Source organism: Anopheles merus, chromosome 3L (assembly GCF_017562075.2).
Source record: "Anopheles merus strain MAF chromosome 3L, AmerM5.1, whole genome shotgun sequence".
NCBI lineage: Eukaryota > Metazoa > Arthropoda > Insecta > Diptera > Culicidae > Anopheles > Anopheles merus.
In genome coordinates this window covers 23,159,004-23,181,684 of record NC_054085.1, presented here as the reverse complement: position 1 = coordinate 23,181,684, position 22,681 = coordinate 23,159,004, and the positions used below count along the sequence as shown (strand labels likewise).

General features: G+C 46.9%; 5 protein-coding genes across 15 annotated transcripts; 3 read left to right on the top strand and 2 right to left on the bottom strand.

Moving 5' to 3' along the window:
* Positions 1 to 887: 887 nt before the first annotated feature.
* Positions 888 to 14,814, top strand: LOC121598623 (far upstream element-binding protein 2). Of its 10 annotated transcripts, XM_041925720.1 has the most exons (9): positions 3,072 to 3,251; positions 5,047 to 6,150; positions 6,249 to 6,739; positions 6,813 to 6,892; positions 7,941 to 8,134; positions 8,701 to 9,397; positions 10,266 to 10,370; positions 11,831 to 11,897; positions 12,011 to 12,068. In XM_041925720.1, exons 1-6 carry the CDS (start codon positions 3,087 to 3,089, stop codon positions 9,034 to 9,036), a joined length of 2,370 nt encoding a protein of 789 aa, XP_041781654.1. In that variant the 5' UTR covers positions 3,072 to 3,086; the 3' UTR covers positions 9,037 to 9,397; positions 10,266 to 10,370; positions 11,831 to 11,897; positions 12,011 to 12,068. The 10 variants fall into 10 exon arrangements, with proteins under 10 accessions (XP_041781659.1, XP_041781654.1, XP_041781655.1 ...); XM_041925721.1 differs by lacking the exon at positions 10,266 to 10,370; XM_041925718.1 differs by having other exon boundaries at positions 11,831 to 12,068.
* A 508-nt stretch (positions 14,815 to 15,322) lies between these two features.
* On the top strand, positions 15,323 to 16,405 carry LOC121598582 (transmembrane protein 14A-like). The gene is made up of 2 exons (XM_041925614.1): positions 15,323 to 15,508; positions 15,597 to 16,405. Exons 1-2 carry the CDS (start codon positions 15,436 to 15,438, stop codon positions 15,908 to 15,910), a joined length of 387 nt encoding a protein of 128 aa, XP_041781548.1. The 5' UTR covers positions 15,323 to 15,435; the 3' UTR covers positions 15,911 to 16,405.
* A 64-nt stretch (positions 16,406 to 16,469) lies between these two features.
* Positions 16,470 to 17,787, bottom strand: LOC121598580 (proteasome subunit beta type-4). 2 transcript variants are annotated; one of them, XM_041925611.1, is made up of 4 exons: positions 17,680 to 17,787; positions 17,426 to 17,601; positions 17,121 to 17,327; positions 16,470 to 17,050 (listed from the first exon to the last, which is right to left on the bottom strand). In XM_041925611.1, exons 2-4 carry the CDS (start codon positions 17,578 to 17,580, stop codon positions 16,597 to 16,599), a joined length of 816 nt encoding a protein of 271 aa, XP_041781545.1. In that variant the 5' UTR covers positions 17,581 to 17,601; positions 17,680 to 17,787; the 3' UTR covers positions 16,470 to 16,596. The 2 variants fall into 2 exon arrangements, with proteins under 2 accessions (XP_041781545.1, XP_041781546.1); XM_041925612.1 differs by having other exon boundaries at positions 17,426 to 17,596; positions 17,680 to 17,777.
* Positions 17,788 to 17,916: 129 nt separating this feature from the next.
* On the top strand, positions 17,917 to 19,410 carry LOC121598581. Its single transcript, XM_041925613.1, has 2 exons — positions 17,917 to 18,662; positions 18,749 to 19,410. The coding sequence occupies exon 2, from the start codon at positions 18,882 to 18,884 to the stop codon at positions 19,287 to 19,289; it is 408 nt and encodes a 135-aa protein (XP_041781547.1). The 5' UTR covers positions 17,917 to 18,662; positions 18,749 to 18,881; the 3' UTR covers positions 19,290 to 19,410.
* On the bottom strand, positions 19,386 to 22,617 carry LOC121598578 (retinoid-inducible serine carboxypeptidase-like). Its single transcript, XM_041925609.1, has 4 exons — positions 22,282 to 22,617; positions 21,982 to 22,208; positions 21,336 to 21,909; positions 19,386 to 19,981 (listed from the first exon to the last, which is right to left on the bottom strand). The coding sequence occupies exons 1-4, from the start codon at positions 22,343 to 22,345 to the stop codon at positions 19,470 to 19,472; spliced, it is 1,377 nt and encodes a 458-aa protein (XP_041781543.1). The 5' UTR covers positions 22,346 to 22,617; the 3' UTR covers positions 19,386 to 19,469.
* Between the last annotated feature and the right edge of the window lie 64 nt (positions 22,618 to 22,681).

The window sequence follows — 22,681 nt, the reverse complement described above, 5'->3', positions numbered from 1 at the left end:
TCAGAAGGATTTTTGGCCCCGTATGTGTGGAAAGACAATGGAGGAGCCGTTATAGCGACGAGCTATACGAAAAGTACGGCGACCTCACCGTCGTGCAGCATATCGGACGGACGCGGAGCGGAAATAGATGACCCGGCCTGTAAAAGCTTTAGGCCGTCGACAAGGATAGAGAAGGCGTGGTAGGCCCAACTGTAATTAGAGCTCAGAAGGGTTTAGTCCAAACGAAAGGAAGCGTCGCGATTGCAAAGAAATCTTTCAAAAGCCGTTCTTAACTGAACTCTCTAGATGTTCTCGATGCGTTAAGTACGATATTAAATGTTTGCCACGTGTTTGAATTTTAATGGAGTATGAATTGAGTACCGTTGAGCAATCTCGATTCTCAGATCTATCCCTATCTTTGCATGGTAAAAGTAGTCTCTATGGGGGCGATCTGGCCATTCTCATCCAGTTTTTATAGCAAGGATGGAATATAAGAGCTGTAAAGGTTAAATAAGAATTGTACAACTACCGCCTCAGCGAAAGGCATAGTACATTTAAAATTGGAAGTAATCGATCAACTGGGCTAAACGCCACTTGTCAACAATTCTGCAAAAAAATGGACGTTTTTCTTCCGTGACAAAATGCCTATTAACACCATTGAAAGTACATTTACATTCTGCAAATAAATGGTGTAATGTTTATGCCTTTTTCAAACTCCCTCTTCAAAAACTGAACATTTTCAACGGCCAACGGCGCATTCAGCGCTTTCAGCAGTACCCAAAACGTCAAACGTCACACGGTGCGCTGAACAGTGGGCCCCCGACTGTCAGTCTGTGGCAGCCGTGCAGGACGGGACGCCGCGTTTGCTATCTGGGACCGGCCGTATACCGTCCCGTTGGCCGACCGACACCCAGCACGCAGCGATTTGACGTTTGATCTCGTGCGAAAGAGGACGTGTGTGCGCTCTTGTGTGATGTGCGGAAAAAGCTTTCCAACCGTGCCTAGTAGCATCATAGATCCTTTTTCTTTAGTTTTATAATTTTGGTCGCCACATTTAGCGGAAACCGGGAGGAGAGCGTGAAATACAGCGTGAACGAAAGAGCGAGAGACAGAGAGGGAAGGAGAAGTACACACACAGAAACTGCGTGCGGGGGTGTGCTGTTAAATTAAAGCAAAGTAAAGGCCCCACCGAAAACCGAACGGTGTGGTGGGCACGTACTTGCGCGTGCCTGTGTGTGTATGTATGTGAGTGTTTGTGTGTGAGTGTGTGCGTTCACGCCGGACCCGTTCTGGCCAAGTTGATGCCCACTTCTGCTTCCCCCCCCCCCGCCACTCCCCATTCCCACTAATGTTCGCTTGTGTGTTGGAGGAACAATCGCGTGATGATGAGTGCCGCCGTACCAAATTGGTGTCCGGATTTTTGGAAAATAGCAGTCTAGCCGTGCAGCCGTGATTGTGCGTTAACCACCCTCCCACCCATACTCCAACCCTCACCTCCGCTGTATTCGGAAACGGAGTGTGCGTGAGAGAGAGAGAGAGCGAAGAAAAGGAAGAAGAATATTTTTCGTGGTGGAAAAGAAAATTTGACGGTAGCACCGCAGCAGCAGCAGCAGCAAGCAACAATAGGCTGGATTGCTTTGGAAAGAGTAAACGAGACAGACAGAAAGTGTCATTGTGTGTGTGTGTATTTGCGCTTAAGCAAGCGGTCAAGAACAGAACAGAACGAACTGCTAATCCCGGGGCATAGAAGAAAAAAAGGCATGTTGGTGAAGATATGAAGCGTGTGTTGTGTGTTGAGTAAAGTTTAAAGATTATAGAACGAATTCAGCGAATCGTTCTCACCAGCGAAGAAGCAACGGCATCAGGTCCCACCGGTAGTTAGGAAAAGTGCCAGCGAAACAAGTACCGCAAACGTACCCTAAACCACACACGCACACACGTCCACGTAGAAGGAGAAGCTACGGGGCTGCAAACCGACGCAACGCAACGCCAGTCCAACCAATACACTCACACACACAGACGTACGCATACGCGGCCGGGGTGAAGCATTTGTGTTGGAAGCTTCGCTGGATGCTGGATACTGCTTGGTCGGAAAGGGGTCCAGTACAACTGTAGAGGTGGAGCAGCAGCAAGGAGCGACGAACGGGCAAAGGCATTGCAAGAGGAAGCAGGACCTTCTCCGCACACGCACACCGCGTCGTCAAACTCTCTCTCTCGCTCACCCCTCACCTGCGTCACGGCAGCTCCTTTGTGGTGTGCAGTAGGCAGTAGGCGGCAGCAGCAATAGCAGCAGCAGAAGCAGAAGAAGACCGTCGTCGTCGTAGTCGCGTCGAGGCGTTCCTGTGTGTGAAGCGCGCACGCGAGGTTCCAGTGCAGTCGTCGTCCCTGCCCGGGGTTGTTTCGTAGTGTATTGTGCTCTCCAACTGGGTTGTCCCGCTGCCGTCGACTTCCCGGCCCCGGACAGCAGGAGCAGCGGTGTGACGGAGAGCGCGTTTTTACTTTATCGGTTCATTTCTTTTAATAATGAGTGATTATTCCAACCAGAACTCGCAAAATTTTAGTCAATCGTCAGCATTTGCAGCCGCTTTACAGAGAGCCAAACAAGTGAGTAGCCATGTGTGTGTGTGTGTGTGTGGTGATGGAAAAGAAAGTGCAGTTTTGATGGTGGGAAGGATTTAAAAAAAAGGAAAACGACTAAAACGCACAGGTGACGCCCGCCCGGTCGAAAGAGGGAGCTCCGGTGGTGCGCGCGTGGGAACCACACATTCGGGGGAAAAAATGGGAAACTGTCCCAAGTGTTGTACACTGTAATTTCGATTTGCACAGGGAATGGGTAGTGGCACAGCTATTATTAATCACCCCCGATAGCTTTCTTACTAAAGAGATTACGCAGTTAAACAGTGATACAGTTTGAACAAATTGATCGAACGCGCATCCTTTTTGCTCGTTTGAAGAAACCCTTTTCTTTTTTTTTCGCTTGCACACCCCGGGTTTCACACACCCCGTCTGAAAATGGCGGCTACAGCGAACGCACGCACACAGTCACCGCAACACGCGCACCGCTTTTGCGCGCGGCCGTGTGTGTGCGTGCGTGTGACTCTGTGTGCATGCACTGCTGCTGTGCGTTTCGACCCTTGTTCCGTTGGTGTGCGTGCGCGAACCCAGTACGCTTTACGCTCTCGGTGTGTGTGAGTCGTGTGCCTAGTGGTGTGCTGGCGGTGGCTGCTGTGGTTGTTGCCGCTGTTTATGGATATTGTTCTTTTGCAATCCGGGTGGGTAAGCAGCAGCAGTAACGAAGCCGCTCGGGGTGATGGTGGTGGTGGTGAGGGCGCAGGGTAGGTGGAAGGTGGAAAAATCGATAAAAGAACAGCTTTTCCCAACCCCCGGCGCACCGCCGTACATGAGGAAGGGAGAAAAGTGTGCCGTTTCTTTCTTACGCACACGCGTCAATCGCTCTTTTCGCCACTCGCTGTCCCTCTCTTTTTGCACCGACGGGTATGTGTGTGTGTGTGTGTGTGTGTGTTTGTGTGGTTTTTCATCATCCGGCAAGGAGAAAGCCGAGGGGGCACATGAAAATCGCACACACATCCATACGATGTTGTTCCGGTTTTCCGACCTTTTCCTCGTTTTTGCTCACGTACAGTTTCACAGCTTTTCGTGAACCAACATACATACATACTAACGATGTATCGAAAATGGTTGCAAATCTTTTGTAAATAGACCATTTTCATTCGATGCGCTAAAAAAAGGTAGTTAGGTGAATAAGTGAGGATTTTCCCTTCAGTGTGTGTGTGTGTGTGGAATGATTTTGTAGTATTGGTAGAATATAAAAAGCCCCCATTTTTTTTAGTAAGTACGAGTGCACACCCCGGATGATCGCGCCTTCGGATGTGTGGTTGGCGCAGTGTGTATGACCGCAACGGGCCACAAGAAGTCCTTTTAAAAATCCCCGGGCCACATGGCTTGAGAGAGGAGGGACATGCACACGCGGAAGGGGAGTGCCAAAGGAGTGTGGGGTAAAACAAACCAAACATTTTGTCTTGTGTTGGTTTTAATAATTACCATAATTTGGTGGATATGCTGCAGTAAGCGATTTTTAACATTTTCCTTCCTGTGCACGTGCTCTCGATAAAATGGCACACAGGTGAAGTGGTAAAAGCTTGAGGAGGGGGCATGGTGGGCACACTGTTCTACAGTGTGTATGTGTGCGTGTGCGTATTGGGCGACATTTTCCCGGTGAATTTGTACGCCCTTATTTGGCAGACGTGGAAGCGTGATAATCCCCCCGGCACACTCTGTCACGTGCGTATCGAACTCCGCTTTGTTTTTCCTCCTTTGTGATCTTTTTACTTAAGATGTGTTTTAATGTTTCTTCATTTTCAATGAAACATTTCTACTACACCAGTGCGCTGGCCTTTTTATCTTATATCACTGTGCCCGCCCGCCGCCCTCCTGTCACTATGGGAGGTGGTGGTGCAACTGCCGCTGGGTTTCCGTTTGTAGCAGTGTGTTAGTGGTCTCGCCGAGGGAAACAATCCCCCCCCGGTTTGTCTAGCAGTCTGACGCGTCTGTCATTTGACGACCGAGAGCACAGGCACACACACACACATGCACATACTCATCGGTCTGTGTTAGTGTGTGTGTGCTGTGTATTGCATGTGCGAAAGGTGGGAAAACGGCGCGCCGTCGCCGTTGGTGGTTTTAATGCTGCCCGAAATTAGCATATCTTTTATAAAAGAGAGCGAAAGAGAGAGAGAATGCGAGCCCAAAGGGAAAGATAGAGAGCACGGCAGATGGGCACGATTGATGTCGCGCCAGCAGAAGGGTGATAATTGCTATTTTATACCGGCAAACCGGGCAAAACTCTCTCACCCTGCTGCTGTGTTGGCCATCAACCCACCACGACGGGGCACGGTCCCGCTAAAAGGGATATTTGGATATTTTGGGCAAGTTGTGATAAGAGATTGGGCCAAAAAAAAAAAAAGAACAAGGCGCTACAAATGGATTGTAGTATAAAATCAACGGAGAGCATTTCATTACAATTTTTCGTTTGTCCATCCGTTTCAGATTGCCGCTAAGATACACCCGGGTGGTCACCAGCAGCAGCAGCAGCCGCACCAACCAGTGAAGAGACCACACGACGATCACGACTCCGGCCCAGAATTGAAAAAGTTCGGTGGACAGTCTGATTACAATAATGCTAGCTCGCCCACTGGCATGAGTCAGGCTGCGATGCAAGCCGCCGCCCAAGCTGCAGCAGTAGCCGCCCGTCTGTCGCAGAACAACAGCAGCAACAACCAGAACAGCTACAACTCCCCGAACGCTCCGCCCGGTGCCGGTGGACCGCAGGACCCGAACCAGCGCGTGCGCGAACTGATCAGCAAGATGGTAAACCACGGCCCCATGGACAACGGCAATCATCCGGGTCAGGGTGGTGGTGGTGGTGGCGGTGGCCGTGGCGGCGGTGGCGGCGGCGGCGGTGGTGGCGGCGGCGGAGGCGGATTCGGCACCTACCAGGAGATGATGATACCCGGCTCGAAGGTCGGGCTGATCATTGGCAAGGGCGGCGAAACGATCAAGCAGCTGCAGGAGAAGACGGGCGCCAAGATGGTGATCATCCAGGACGGGCCGGGGCAGGAGATGGAGAAGCCGCTGCGCATCTCGGGCGACCCGGCGAAGGTCGAGCAGGCGAAGCAGCTGGTGTACGAGCTGATCCAGGAGAAGGACGCGTACTCGCAGCGGCAGAACATGAACGGGGGCGAGCAGGCGGAGGTGTTCGTGCCGAAGGCGGCGGTCGGCGTGGTGATCGGCAAGGGGGGCGAGATGATCAAGAAGATTCAGGGCGAGTCGGGCTGCAAGCTGCAGTTCATACAGGGCCGCGGGGACGGTGCGGGCGATCGGCGCTGCATCGTGCAGGGCTCGAAGGCGCAGGTCGAGGAGGGCAAGCGCATGGTGGAGGACCTGATCGACAGCGTGCTGCGCCGGGAGCAGCAGGGCGGCGGTGGCGGTGGCCGTGGCGGAGGTGGAGGCGGAGGCGGTGGCGACGGTGGTGGCCACGGGCGGGGTGGCATGGGCGGCAATCCGAACCAGGATAACAACTACAACAACTACAACGGCCCGCAGGTGACGCGGCTGGAGTACACGTTCACCGTGCCCGTGTCGAAATGTGGTGTAAGTAGAAGAAGAAGAAGTGGGTGGAGAGGGATATTGTCGCGCCCTAAAAGCAGCGCTCTAACCTTTATGGATGTGTGGCCTTTGTGTGATTGTAGATCATTATCGGACGCGGTGGTGATACGATCAAGCAGATCAACCAGCAGTCCGGCGCGCACACGGAGATGGACCGCAAGGCGTCCCTGAACCAGACGACGGAGAAAACGTTCACGTGCAAGGGCGAGCAGCACCAGGTGGACGAGGCGAAGCGGTTGATACAGGACAAGATCAACATGGAGATAAACATGGTGTTCGTCGGGTCCTCGTCCGTGCCCGTCAACCAGTACCAGAACAATGGCGCTGGTGGTGGTGGCGGTGGCGGCGGCGGAGGCGGTGGAGGTGGTGGCGGAGGCGGCGGCGGCGGTGGCCCTTACCAGCAGGGCGGCTGGGGCGGCTACCAGTCGCAGGGTGGCTGGGAGCAGCAGCAATCGGCCCAGGTGAATGCGGTCTCGGTGGCCGCGGCGGCTGCAGCGGCGGCCGCTCAGCAACAGCAGCAGCAGCAACAGCAGCCGCAGGCAGATTACTCGCAACAGTGGATCGAGTATTACAAGTATGTAGAACGTGAAGAGACAACGATCAGGCCCGAAGCGTGTCTGACGCTTCTTTGTGTTGGTGTTTTTTAGGCAAATGGGAATGCACCGAGAGGCGGAAATCATTGAACAGCAGGTGAAGGCACGGCAGGCAGCTCAAGGAACGATGGCAGGTAATTTCATTCCCCAATTGTTTTCCATCCATCCCTCCCACTCCACCCCCGCGATAACATTAGTCACTGAAGGTACTAAGCATAGGAATGATTCGTGAATCTCCAAGAATTCATGAATCTCCAAAAAATCATAAATCTCCAAGAAATCATGATTCTCCAAAGATTCATGAATCTCGAAGGATTCATGAATCTTCAAAGATTCATGATTCCTTTAAGTTTCATAAATCTCCAGGGATTCATGCATATTTAGAGATGTATGATTTTCAAAATATTGAATTTGCGCGATCCCACTGTAGAATGGTTAACTCGCCCGACTTAATAACATGCCCGTAGTGGGTTCGAGTCTCGCATCCCTCCTTTGCAAAACAAACTATCCAGCTGCGTGGTACTTGCCAAGAAGTCTCGAAAGCCTGTATAGGCTGGCATTATGGCATGCATGCTGGTTGTTACGCCAAGAAGAAGAATACAGGGTTTTCTTCCTTGACTCTTTCTTACCGGAAATGAACTTGAAACGATGGAAATTGGACTCTATGGCAATCTTTTAGGACAGGCTCATTTGAAATTCCTATTGGATTTGTCCAACAAGCGTGCTATGGAGTCCAATTCCCATTACTTTAAGTTAATTTCACGTTAGAAGTAGTCATTCATGAATCCGAATCAGATTTACCCTACATTACCCCTGATACACGATGCAGAAAATGCAAGGTTATGTGTATTAACGAGACTTTGTTTACAAATTTTTTCTCTTCTCTATCTGATGGTTGGCAACAATATTATTATCTTTTATTTTGTTCACTTTGTCAACTTTTCCTTTACTTCTTTTGGTTTCTATTGTTTTGAAATCCTTTCTTCAATTCTTGGCTTATTGCTGATTGTTTCTTTCGTGTTTTTTCACACTTTTTTGATTATGTTTTTGCGCGATTACTATGCGCGTGTTACATATTTTTCCGTTGTGTCCCCTTAACGCTCCATTTCCCTTTATTCATTCCCCCCTTCCCCTCCCTTCCCTGATTTTATTTATCGCATATTATGTTGTAAAACAAAAAAGCTAATCAAACTGTGCAAGGTCAAACAGTGATGGCAGCCGCGGGAGCCGGTGCACCCCAGCAACAGGCGCAGCCACAGCAGCAGCAGCAGGTTGGCGGCCAGGCGGACTACAGTGCCGAGTGGGCCGAGTACTACAGGCGGATCGGCAAAATCGAGGAAGCGGAAGCGATCGAGAAGCAGATTGCGGCCAACAAGGTAATGTTTTGTAATTGTTGAACGAAACACAAACTCCCTGCCGCTCCTCTCTCTGTTTGTCTATCAAGTTTTCCAAAAAAAAAATCATTCGCACCTCTCATCAACTCACATTCCACAAACTCTCAATTATTGCCGATCGTGAGAATGAGTCGTCGCTTTGCTTCTCTCCCGCCGTCTTGCGTGAACGTTTTTAAGACTGATTCTTTCAAGAGGACGCGCTTTATTAATAGCTTCTTTTTTTTTTGAATTTATTTTTCTTCTGTTTTACGTCTCTGATCGCCGCGCACCCTTTCCTTCCCCTTCTGTTCTATTTGATGGATCTATTTTTTCTTTCCTTCGTTTTGCAAAATCAATTTTCTATGTTCTTTTCCATTTTCGAAACATCATTTGTTTTCATTTTCCTCCTCACTTCATCTCCCGCCTCTTTTTATATTTTATGTTTTTGTTCCCCCAAATCGTCCACCTAATTGCCCCCCCCCCCAAACCCTTTCCTTCTCTCTCTTCCTCACGGCAATTTGCTACGCGCGATGCCGACATCTTTGCAATGCGACACCACCACTAATTAGGTCTTGCAAGCACAGGCCGTTGCGGCAGCGGCAGCAGCAGCGGCGGCCGGCGGTGCCAACCAGCCCGGCGGTCCGGTTGGTGCCGGTGGCGGTCCGTACGGCGGTGGGGGCGGTCCCGGTGCCGGTGGCCCACAGCAGCCCGGACCGGGCGGCTACGGCGGCCAGCAGTACCAGCAGTACTACGGTGGCGGCGGAGGCGGTGGTGGCGGAGGGGGCGGCGGCGGCGGTGGCGGCGGTGGACAACCGGGATACGCCGGTTATCCGTACGGCGGTGGCTATCCGGGTCCGGGTGGCGCTCCGAACCAATCGAATGCATCCAATCAGGACAAGAATTAGAGAGGATGCGCATGTGTACGCGTGTGTCTGTGTGTGCGCGCCTACTGTTAAGTAAGCAAAGGAAAGGGGAGGAAGCAATGCAAGATTGTGTAATTCAACGCCCCCCCAACGATCGACAACCGATACAACCACCCACCAGCCAGCCCAAGCCCCCCACTCTTCCATATAAACTCCTCTGTACATTACCATGCGATCTCTACACCACCCCACCACACACCCAACTACGAAAGACAAAGGGAGGATCCACACACGACGGACGGACGGAGTATGCCAGTATGGCCGACAGCAGCAGCAGCAGCAGCCGCCGCAGCAATTTCGGCATTTATATGGGAGTACGGTGTTATCGTGTTTGAAGAATCGGGTAAGTTTTTCTCCTCACCGCACCCTTCACAACCCCCAAAGAGAGAGAGAGGGAAATACGAAAGGACAAGCGCGGCTTGTGCAAAAGCTTCTCCAGGCCAAGCACACCTCCCCGTTGTCGGTATCCGCATTCTTTTCTCCTCTTTTACACCACCACCCCACTCCTATTTGTGTTCTCATCCCTTTGTTGGTTTTATTAGTCGAAACTTTGTTTTCCTTTTCTTTTCTGTTATTATTTTCTAAACATTATTTCTCCCCATGTTTGTGTTTTACGGTGCACAACGACGCAGTATGCTCTTTCACTACAAAATATCGTGTTACTTGCTAAACCATCGATACACACACACACGTCATGTCGCCTGATTTGCTGTTTCACAGCGTGTGTGTTTTACATGTACACATCTCATTGTCTTTTTGTTGTGTAGCAATCATTTAAAATGTTTGTTCTTTTCGTCTATCTGGTGCAATGTGCTGCTGGCAAATGATTCCTGTTTCATGAACTATATACACTTGTCCACCTGGTGTTTTTATAGATTTTTTTTAATAGTTTGGGATATCTTTCTTAGCTAAAGTTTAGTGCACAGTTCGACGAACTTCGCAAGACAGCTAGCGAACACATTAGTGTTAAATGCAGGTTTAAAATTTTGGGTGCATTCTTATATATTACTGCTATTACTTAAACCAAAATACATACAATACAGCTCACGAAAAGGTAACATTTAGTATCAAATCCTATATGATTTTATGATGATGAATCTCTATATTCGATTAACAAATCACACGTGGTGGTAGCAGACCGATTATTACAATTGGTGTGTTGAACATGTATTATGTGTCTCTAACCCTATGCTCTCTGTGACTCATTGCAGAAGTGAAGCATTTAGCATCCTGCCCTTCACCACCACTATATGATGCTCTTCATTGATATTAGTGAATGATTTTTTAAGGCGTAGTATTGTGATATTCACACCACGGTAAATTAATGATGTATACCTTTTTCCTTTTATACGCGAAATATGCTCACCCCTTTTTATCTAAATGACTATTAACCATTTATTATTATACATAAAATATTTACAAACTTCGGTGTCGTCCAAAAACCACCATTGCCTTTTTTATTATATTATATACATTTCTATTCGTATATACATATATCTATGGTTCTATAAATGCGTATTATATATTTCGTATTACATACATATTTATATGGTTTGCCAATTTATAATGAATTGATTATTCGATTTATATATATACATCGTTTTTCTTGTTGTTCTTAGACTGTTTAAGAATGAAAGTACTAACCTGTGTTTAACCGTACCGATACATCCATAAAATGCATTTATATTTATTAATTTTATGAAATATGGGGTATTATATGTGTTTATAATATTGATCACATTCTGACTGCTATCAAACTATATATATATATGCTATTTAAATGAAATATGCGTTCCCATTATTTATTTACGCCTGTATACATGAGCATTGATTGATTGATTTGATTGAATATGAAATGTTTTGATAATATTTTACAATATTGATATTGAATACCATGCTATTATATTTATATGTAATATATAAATTTTTAACAATATTATAACAATAGTATTTAAAAACTTCTACAATTTTTGCACCCGTAGAAATGCAAGCATATTTATATTTATATTTATTTGGCAATTTAACTAAATTAGATTTACGAACCATTGTCGCATATATATTGTTATAATCGAACCCATTAGAACTGATTTATTTCACATTAGGTGGTGGCTATTTAGCGGGATGAAGTGAGTTGTCCTATATTTTTTCAATAGATGTATCTGTTGATCGCAATTTAAGTTCACCGATCACAGATGAGTATGATGATGATCATGATAATATTGTGCTACAATATGCTTTAGATATAATACATTTCATCGATGATTTTTAATAGCATTGTTTTATATGAATGATTTACCCAAATATCTTTTACTAAGTATAAATGTGCAATATATATTTAAATCAAATTGATAGTAGATGCATTTTCATTATAATGTTTTCACATTTGCACCGATTTATTACCACTTGTGATGCTAATGTAGTTTATACTACGAATAATTATTAAATGTCATACTGTTACCACCACCAAACAAACACCAAACATTTTACTACCAATCAAATTGCTACATACATGAACTCATATATATTATATATTAGTTTATATACTTGACTTACCTAGCGATCTTAATTAGCGCATTAGTTGACGCTGATATCCCGCTGCTATTTTAGGATAATGATTACGAATTACGAACCTATATTTGAAATTATTTACTTTATTTTATCCTTTATTTTATCATATTATCCTTTCTTTTTGCATTTAAAATTTCATTATTATCCGCTTATATACCAGTTTTTTGATGATCGTTTATGACATTTCTTCTCATATTCATTCTTTCAGCGCAAAACGAAACGCATTTGCTGTGTTGGACTAGATATTTACGTTGTGTTTCGTTGTTTTTGATGGGGTACGATTATGGGATTTGATTTTATCAGCTTTTGTTGTTCTGTAATTTACATGTACTTTCCTCTTTTATTTCTTTTCATAATTTTAACTTAACATCGCATACAATTGATACAGAGATGTGAGACGACGTCTTAATTATCGGTTTGAATAAATTTTACTTTGGATCGGTTGATTTATGCCATTTTGTCCAATTCTCTCCACCCCGTTAGTGTGCGATCTTCTCACTACCTTTCTCGCGTGTTCTACTTGCTAACAATACCCTTCCTCTTGTCTTGTCTTGTCTTTGTTCGCCGTTCGCCACAACCCCCACTACCAAAAAAAACAAACTCCCCATGCACTTCTTCTCTCACCACCGTTTATATGAAAATATCCGTTTTTTTTTTCTTTTTCTCTTTTCGAAACATTTATTGCAGCTCCTATAAAAAAAATCTAGCTCTACTACTAGCTCCTTCATTCTACAAGCGTGTCGTGTGAATGTGTGTACAGTTTCTCTCTACTCTCACTCTCTCTCTCTCTCTACCAACAACCACTGTGTGTTGTGCGGACTACTGGCAACGTTTAGTGTGTGTTGTGTGTGTGTGTGGGAGGAGAGACGCATGGATAACGCTGCGGCTGAGCATTATTACGCATCATATAGAGCGCAACCCAACAGCAGCAACAACAGCAAGCAACAACAGCAACAAAACACACAACAACAACAAGAGAAATAAAATGAAGTTTGAAGTAATATTATTATGATTAATCCACGATCCACATTTAAATAAAACACACCAACACACTCACACAGCATAGTTTTAGGGCTCTTGTACCGGTGAAACGGTAGCAGAAACACGTTTACTTTGTGGTGTAGCGTTAGTAGCAATATAATAATGGAACCGACTAACGGCCAAACATAGCGAGAGAACGCATAACGAAGTAAAGAAAAAGAAGAAGAGGAAGGAGAAGAAGCAGAAGCCAGGGGAGAGCAGTAAACGCACTTATTCAAATAAAATAAAAGAAAAGAAAAAATAATCCTCACTCTTTAACCGGTGCTGTGTGTGCGCGCGCGCGGTCGCGCGCAGGCTCTAGAAGCCGGCCTGGACCGGTCGCGGAGCCGCCATGTGTGGAGTAAAGAACATTCCGTGAGCAATTCATCCACCCTCCCCCAAGGATGGTTGAGCGCGGCCTCTGCGTACGGACATGCGAACATGTGGTGGCCACGCGCTCCAGGCAGGGGACCTCCTTTACGCTTTGCCGATCTGTACAGTTCCTGCTTTTGCCAATGTGTATGTTTGGGTGTGCAGTTATTGTTCGTAGCACTATTTTTCCTTTGCCTCTGAGTAGCACGTGTAAAGAACTACTATTGTTTCATTATAATAGCTAGCGTTGTATGTCGCCTAAAATGCGAAATACATTAGGCTCTATCAAACTTAGATAGAATCACACACTCTTCCAATCGGCAGGATACAATAGTGTTGCTGTGCAGTACAGCGAAGAAAGTGTGTGCCGTCGTCGATGTGAATCGAAAGAGGGGGGATCAGTTCCAACACTTTCGTTACCGGTCCATTCCGGTGTCACGCGACGAGCGTACCGGTTTGGTGTACTCCAGCGTCGTTGGTTTACTCCCAATTGCAAAGAAAAGAACTTGTGTTGATGAATTCCGTTCCCAAGTGGATGATCCAAGTAGCACGGGATCATCGTGAACAGCTTTTCTGAGCTTTCGATATCGTACGTTACGCGTTACCGTTACTCCGCGCCGTTAGTAGTGCGTAACGTGGGTTTACACTTACCGATGGTTGTGTTACTTTCTTTGGAGGGAAACAGAAGAAATCGACTTTAAAAAAATCTTTACTACTCTGCGTACGGTGGTGCATGGTGGCAACGAAAAGCAGCTCGAACGAAAAGTGAAACAAAAAAGAATCGTCGCAACACGCACGCAATAGTCCGCAAACCACATAACAAAACCTAGATGTAATGTTAACACAAGACACATACACACGTATAATTAATGAAACAAACAAGCAAGGAAGTAAGTTTATGGTGTTTGTACCGTGTAGTTTTATTTGATGTACTAATGTTCGAAATTTTGTACTCCGGGGAATTCTATGATTATAGGCGCTGCATTTCCTAAAATTTCTTTATTTAAAGTTCATGTTTGAATTCGCCATTAATAGTTTGCTGCTCTTTTTATATTTATGGGTTTTGTCGTTATCTACGAGGCACGAACTGTTGCTGAGGCGGACGCCAAATGGGAGGAAGCCATCGAACACACTGGATTTGGTCTGGAGATGATTCCTGTTTCTTATCTTTTTTTTTATTTTTCTTCTCTACTGGTTTTATTTCATATTTTATTATAATTCAATTATTACTTTTGTCATCTGAGAATATTTTTACATTAAATAATTGATATATACTTTTAAAATCCATCTACTGCTATTTTTGTATTATGTATTTCTATGCTGTGTACATATTATCTTTATTGCAAATATGAAACTCCAATACTGTCCTTAAATTTCAATATCTTCAACCATTTCTAACTAACAAATGAACGAATGTACATCATTTAAGTAAGCTAGCTCAACATTTTCATTATGCATTTATCACATGAACATTCAAACATTTGCTCAATCTTCTGAAAAATGGTATTTGTGGGGTAGTATTTGGTGTGATTCGTTCCAAGAGTAATCGATGGCTGAGCTATTTGTTAGTGTTGTTAGTGGCGCTGCAAAGTACATGTATAGTTTATGCGAAACGTTGTTGGTGGTATCCTGCCGCGCTTACTACTGCTTCTACTGGATCATTTGGTGAGTGTTTACCCTTTTAGCGGAGTTTTTCTTTTGTCCAGCAAACGCATCGACTACAACCAGGAAAAAATGTGTGTTTGTGTGTGTGTGTGGTTTTCTTCAATGCAAGTGTTGGTTAATGTTATCGAAATAAAAGTGCAAAAGGGAAATAGTAGATATATATCGAGAAAAAAAACTTGTGCGTTTTAGTGAGTGAGTGAAATGGTATGCGTTAATGAGAAGAATAAATAAACGTAAACAAAATTAAACTTTTGTGTCAGTTTTGATTTACTACGAAAAAAATATCTCTCATGATGACAATGAGAATTATCATTCAAGTATGTTTTAGAAAGGGCATAGGCAAGTATATGTCCAAGGAATTCGTTAGCCATGAACAGGTTTAACATACCTGGGCAACACTGAAACTAAATGCTGTTTAGATGGTGGATGTTTTTTTTTTATAAATTTTTAAAATCACTTTTCATAACACAATCACTAAATATTTTACCTGTAAACGCGAATATAAAGATTGAGTAGCCAAGTAGATCTACAAGCGTTACGCGTAACGCCAGCGTAACGCAGCATAGAGCTGATGATCCTGAATCTGGCAGCACTGCTTTTTGTTTACAAAATACACACTGTCACTACTGTCGGACATGTAGACCAGTTCTGTCATAATGTGTTGCTAGAAAAAAAGGAACAAAAAACAAAACTACGCATAGCTACTTGAAAGCGGCAGCATTTACCCCAAACGACGAGCGATTGTGCACTTTCAAGATGATTGACTTTGTCGGAATAGTGTTTGCGCTATTGGTCGCGATCGGTGGTATCGTGGGCTACAAGCGTGCCGGTAAGAACGATTCGCTTTCCGTACAGACATGGTCGCCATACATTCGTCCCGTTTTTGTTTTTTCCCTCCGTGTCTCATCTCTATCTAGGCTCTACCGCTTCCCTCTATGCCGGGCTCGTGTTCGGAGTGGCCATCGGAGCGGGCGCATGGTGCAATTCGTTACAGCAACCGTTCCCGTACGTACAGTTCGTAGTCCTGTTTCTGCTCATCGTCGTCATGATGATACGGTTCTACAAAACGAGAGCATTTATGCCATCGGGGCTGATACTGTTGCTGTCGCTGTGCGTCCTGGTCTGGACGATCTTCATGTACGGAGACAGCTTCATCTCGGGGTCGAACGAGAAGCCAATACCGGTAAATGGGACGATCAGCGTTGCAACCGATGGCCGTAAGCTGGAGTGACCGAGAGAGCGCTGTGGAGCATCATTCCAGTTGGCATCTGTAGGGAAGGATTGTTGGAATCAAAACGATACCCCAGTGCATTTGCTGTAGAGTGGTATCTTCCAAAATCAATCATTTTCCTACAAAGCATACTTCTCTTATCTGGGCCTCAATGAAAGTCAGGATAATGCGCCGTGGAGCCGTTTATTGTAATGCACATATTACGCCATTAAGGCGACATACTTTCTAGACTATAATTAATGGGAGCCAAATTCTTGAAAGCGGTACAATCGGAATCTCAGGGAACTGATTTTTGTATTCGTGTACGAACAATTGTATATTATATTGCCAACAAAAGTTAAAAGTGTCATCAGACAGACGGTTATTAGCGTCACGAGCCTAATTCTGCAATTGACTGCTGAGCGAAGCGCAATGGTTTTGGTGCAGTAAAGGCACCATTTTCATTGAATTATTCTGCAATCGTACAAATAAACTGAAATAAATGTTTAATATCAATATCGTGTGTTAGAATGTGCTTAAGGAATCATTTACGGGACGAAGTACCATTCAACAATGGGACTCAGTTGAATACGCATCAAAGCCTTTTACCGCTTGCTTTTATTAGAAGATGTTTCTGTTAATTATGCTTTAACTCCCCCCATCTGCTTTCAAACACTCCCGCCTTCATCACACACCAAACGCCCAGCTTAGTAGCCCTTGATCGTGTGGGCCAACTCCCAGTTCTGGGCGACGAAACAGTCGGCATCGACCTTGACGCCGTCCGCCGTGCAGACCGCCTGCGAGTATTTCGGGTCGCTGCGGCAGTCCCGGTACCACAGCACCTCCATTACGCGCTTCATCAGATCGTTCGCTTCCGGCTGGCCGAGGGTCTGGTAGGCGGTCGGATTCTCCGAATACTCGCGCAACAGCGGCAGCGCCAGATGGGTACCGTACCCCGTCGCCACCACGTTGCTCGTGTACGAGCGGCCGCGCAGATTCACGTGCCCCAGGAACGGTTCGCCGTCCTGCATGCCGCCGATGACGAGATCGAGATAGAGCGGCTGGAATTCCGACCGCCGGTTGTACATGACCCGCGTGAGCCAGTTGTAGAACGAGCGTGGCTTCATCTCGTTCTTATCGTCCAGGCACTGATCGTCGATGCTGGTGACGGCGGAAAATGGCATTCATAATTCATTACAAAATCAAAATGAACAATCGCATCAACACTTACACCTTCTGGTCGATGTGACGCTTGATGTACTGGAAGTCGGCAAAGTCGCCCCCGATACCGAGCACCGTCTTATCGTTGATGCGATACACCCGGTCGACGTCGTGGAACCGGGCAAGCGACCCGTACGAGATCAGCTTATCGGCTGCAATGATTACACCATCCTTGAACATGAGCCCGACGACGGAGGTGCCGGTGGTGACGGGGTAGCTGCAAAAAAAACGGCAAAAGCAAAATGGAACGAATCCGTAGTTTGAGGTTAGTGGGTTGAGCGTATTGAGTCGCCTTCCGCACTGTCCAACGCTTACTAGGACCGCTGTGTGCCAAACTCGCCGGGAGTGTCCGAACGCGCCTGCATCGCACCGCCAGCGGCCGTGCTGCCGGGGAAATTGTAGAACGCGCCCGGAGCGGGGCCATTGCTCCAGAACGGACCGGCCATCGAGTTACCTCCCATCGGATACATCTTGTACGGGCACTAGCTATGCTGCGGGAGGGTCGAAATGTATTACACAAAGTCTAATTTTAATTTAATTGTATTGTTTCGCACGCAAAAACAACTCACCAACTTATTAAAAACAGCAAACGCGGAATGAGTCTGAATTTTGTTTGTCACGGCAAGAATGACGGCCGAAATCGTGACTGTCATTGTTCGCTCAAAATATGTACAACAGCAGGTGTGACGGGCTGCTGCTGTGTCGCTAAGCACCTTGGCACGGAGAGCAGCGCTCTTGACATTAGTGCGCGATTCTGTGGAAAATTCCTTTCATTTATTTTGTTAAGGATGTGATAAGTTTTACAAAAACACTCCAAAACTGCAGCAATATTTTTATATGGTATGTAAAAATAATTACATTCGTCGATCAGCTCGTAATTATGCGACAATACGACGGGAAATGGAAAAGCCGCGCTTTTGCCCGCGCGTGGTCTAACCTTGCCGGCAAATCAGATGTTTTCATCGGAAGCGACGCAATGTTTGTGCTTGTTTGTGGGGCAGAAGGAGGCAAAAAGAGCAACAAAAAAAAAAACCGACGCACCACACTTCATTGTGAATTTACGAATAACTGGCAACGAACACCGTCATCGTGAGACGGAGGAAAAGTGGAAAAGCTTTCTCGTTGCATTGGTTCTGTGAATCGGAAGGTAAATACGGTGGCAATAGGACAATTCCAGCCGAGTGTCGCTACAAGCAATCAAGGGAAAAACGGATCTCCAAGACACGCCGGTTGCAGGAGCGGAGCAGCGTTTTGCGGTTGTACGCGTGAAAAACGAACCGGGAAGCGGTGCGGGGCTATTATCAAATCTACACCCGCAGGCGGAGGAGTCGGCAAAGGCCCGGCGGGTGGACGGTGGCGTTTCGTCCTTTCGTCCTTTCGTCGTATCCGCGGCGACGGAATGAAGTGTTTATCCGGTGCGGTGCGACGATAGCCCAACCCTCCCACCAGTTGGTTTCGAATTTCCCACCAGCCCCAAAACGACAGTGATAGACACATTTCCCGGGGCACAGCGCACCAAGCTAAAGCGGGGCGTGTGTATGCGCTCGTGTGTGTATGTGTCGTACTGAAACAATCGATCGTTGGCCTGTACACCTTACCGGTTTGTGGTGGGGTTTGTGTGTGTGTGTTTTTTTTTAGATAAACATCATTAGCCGCGACCCAACCCAAGGACGGGGAAAAAAGGCAAAAAAGGAAATTCCAACGAATTACATCCGGGTCGTCTTCACTTCACCCAGTGCCTCACACACCAAGCAGCAGCAGCAGCATCGCCATGACCGCCACCAGCACGACCGAACCGGCGGCATTCGATCACATCGAGACGATTGTGATCGAGGGTCAGCCGACCGACATCGTGTACCATCGGTTTGCGAACAAGCTGTTCCTCATCATCACCCAGCACCAGAAGGTGGCCAACGTGTACACGGTGCGCAGTCACGCCCACAACGATCTGAGCGGGGACGGGCCGGGCGGAGCTGCCGGCGCTGACGGTTCGAACCGCATCTACACCATCAAGCACACGTTCGGCGCCAGCTCGGACGAGGCGGAAGCGGCCATCCGCTATCTGATGAGCTTCCTGCAGCAGAGCGACGAGATCGTCATCACGCTCGGGCTGCGGCGGATCGACAAGGCAACGCTGGACCAGATCGGGGCCCAGCTCCGGAAGATTGTGCTAGGATAGGGCTAAAGAGGGATGCGGCAGAGGAATATTCTAACCGTTGGTACATACGTTTCTTTCCGTTCTTAGGAGTTTCTTAAATAAATACGCGTACACACGTTCACGCTTTGGTGGCGCGCCACACACCTTTGGAATCCTCCTTGCATTTTACTGCATCGTTCCGAAACGCTAATTTAACGCGCTTTACTCTACCGGTCCCCCACCAACGTGACGGTGCAGAATGTGTAGCACGGCGGAAGGATTGTCGGCCGGTACCATGTGCCCGGCCCGCAGAACCGTGTAGTGCGTGAAGCGATCCGAGTATCGCGACCGGTACCCCTCGATGATGCCGCTCGGCTCGGTCGTGAAAGGCTCGCGGGCCGGCGAGTGTGCGAACAGTCGATCCATCCAGCCGCGTGTCCCCGGAAGGCAGGCGATAAGGTCGAGCTGACCGCTGTAAACTACCAGCTCGAGGTCGGTTTCGTTCAGCAGCCGCTGCACGGTGCCGACGCTCGATTGCAGAAAATCGTCGCCGAGGGCATCGAAAACGGCTGTCCGTTGGGTGCCCCAAGGCGGTCGTTTCGTCGCTGCTATGCCGAGCGTGTGCGACACGGGACCACGCATGAGCTGCTCCAGCGGGCTGCTGCTGGTGTGCGATTCGGGGGGCGGTGGACCGGTGTCACTGTACCACCAGAGCGTTTCACCGTACACTAGAACTGGCGAGAAGGAAAACCGAATGTGAACGAATGTGAGTGTGTGTGTTGGTAGAAATCGAAATCGGAATATTTAATGTTTAATGAAATCACGCTCTCCACGCGGCTCGGTATTGGGGGGTTTGAGCGGGGGTGCTAATGAATTACCTTTCGAAGGGATTGGAAATGAGAATGAAATTGGGTTAACCAGCACCCCCCAAATGGGGTGGGGTGTTTTGGGAGGTTGCTGAATAAATCAGAGATAATTTGAATCATAGCAGGCTGGCTTCAATCGACGCTGGTGTTGCGTGTGCATACGCCATAACGCAATCACTGCTGCTGTAGAAGAGTGTTGGAACTACAATCTACTATTACTAGTTAGTTTTGGCCCGGTTACAGGGCTCCGTTAAATAATTTTGAAGGTATGTAACAATTTCAGGAAACTGTGTAAACAACGGAATTTACATTTGCTTCTTAAATTCAAGGGATGCATTAAGACAAAATGATTTAGAATCCAAACCGGGTTTAGAACTGATCACAAACTCTTACAGGATCAGATTCAGAGCAGTTCTTAGGAATGATCCTAAACTTATATGAATCCTAAAACTGATCCCGAATTTATAACGATCCTGGAATCGATTCTGATCCCATAACGGTCTTGGAACTGTTCCTGAAACCACGCCATCCCTGGAACTGATGCTAAACCGATAGTGGCGCTTGCTCAGATTGTGAAACCATAACAAGCTTGAAATAGAACCTGACCAATCCCGGTTTTTGAGCTGATCTTGAACCGATATTAGCCCTGGAACTCATTCCGTTCCAGAACCTATTCCGGTTCTGAAACTTATGGAGAATTCATACCGGATCTTAACCCCTACAGGTTCTGGAACATAACTGACACTGAAGCCTGTACCGGAACTGTCCCCGACCCCCTTTCATATCCTGACAGAGATCCGACCTGACCTGAATATATCCTGACCTGATCTTGGAACATATCCTGACCTTAAACTGATCTTGGAATCGGTCCTATAAATGATCCCAAACCCATACCATTAGTAGCAATGATCTCCAACCCATTCCATTCCTAGAACTGATATTGAACCATTAACGGTACTCATTTCGATCCTGAACTTATACCGAGGCAGTTTTTTTAAACATTGAGATTACAAATATAGCCATATAAATACCCAGAAAGTAACAAAACTAGTTCGCCTTACCTACCTCGTGATTGATTTTTTTTATAGAGAAGAAGAAGAGAAAAGAAGGGATTTTTTGTAAAAGAAACATGTTAGATGAATTAAGGAGTGGATTTGTGGAGGAGGGGTGGAACAAAACCGCAAATACAGTATCGATTCTTAACCCCAAATCCTTCACCAACCTTCATCACTTTCAACATCCTGCGGCTGTATCTCCTTCCTGCTTGGCTTTAGCACATTGTAGCAGTTGATTCCTCCCGTCTCCTGTACGATGGTCTGCTGCAATCCGTGCCACCCTTCCATCGACAGCCCAGGCCGCTCAGACTGTCCCACTGTATCGCGCACAGCAGCTACCTTCCGCTCGATACGCTCACGACCACCTTCATCCACAAATCCCAGACCGGCTAAATACTGTGGCCACGCGGCAATACTATCTACGGGCGAGAGCCATGCACTGCCCAGGAAAAGCCCTCGCAGCTTGCAGCGTATCATGCCACTTTGCACCGCATGCGCCAATGCGTACGAAAACTCAACCGCAATCCGGCCACCGTAGCTTTCCGAAGCGATGTACAGAGGAACGCTTCCCTCCCAATCGCTCATCGTGATGGCGCTCATGGTGCGATAGAAGTGTTTCAGAAAAGCGACCAAATCACTCACCACCGTGGTGGTGTTACGTGCCAACAGGGAGCGATCCTCGACATAACTAAACCCGCTGCCTACGGGACTGTCGACAAAGAGCACGTTGTAATCTTTCACCTAAAAGTGCGTGAATGTGCGGTTTTAGAAAGACTTTGAATGGTGTATCGGGCACAGGTTGTCGTGCCCTACCCAGGAATTTTCACGTGGCTTCAGCGTTCGATCGAGTGGTCCAATTTCTTCAAAGTTCCCGTAGCCGCTTGATGATGCTCCCGGGCCACCCTGCAGCCATATGATGAGCGGTCTTGTCTCGGGCCGTTGAGTTTGCGCCTGATGTAGCCACCAGAAGATGTACGCCCGCGGACGTACCTCACTGTAGCCCCAGTGTTGTTTCCCAGGACCAAATCCATTGCTTGCGACTTAAAATATGCAAAAAATGCTTAGAGCAAGACAGTAAACAACATTCACAACACGCTTTTAGACTTCACTAACCAACGGAAGCAAGAAATGCACTGCCTACTGTGATCCAAACAATCCATTTTACAGCTCTACCCATTTTACGCACAATCGAAGCACACAAGAAGATGTTCACCAAACGACACAAGAATTCGAGGCACACTACGATGATCAACCTTGTTGGTGCGCCACTTTATAACATCGATCAGACGACCCTTCTGCATCTATCAGCTGATCGGCCAAGCGCGAGATGATGTCAGTCATCTCAGACAGCAGCAGCAGATGATGATGATCTTTGCGCGCCATCTGCTTTCGATCGATTAATTATTCTGCACTTCCGATGCAAAGGTTATCTATTCCCACCATCACCACCACCTTTATGGAGACGCCTTCGTCTCACGCAACACGTGGCTCGTTCTGGAGGGCTATTAAAGGC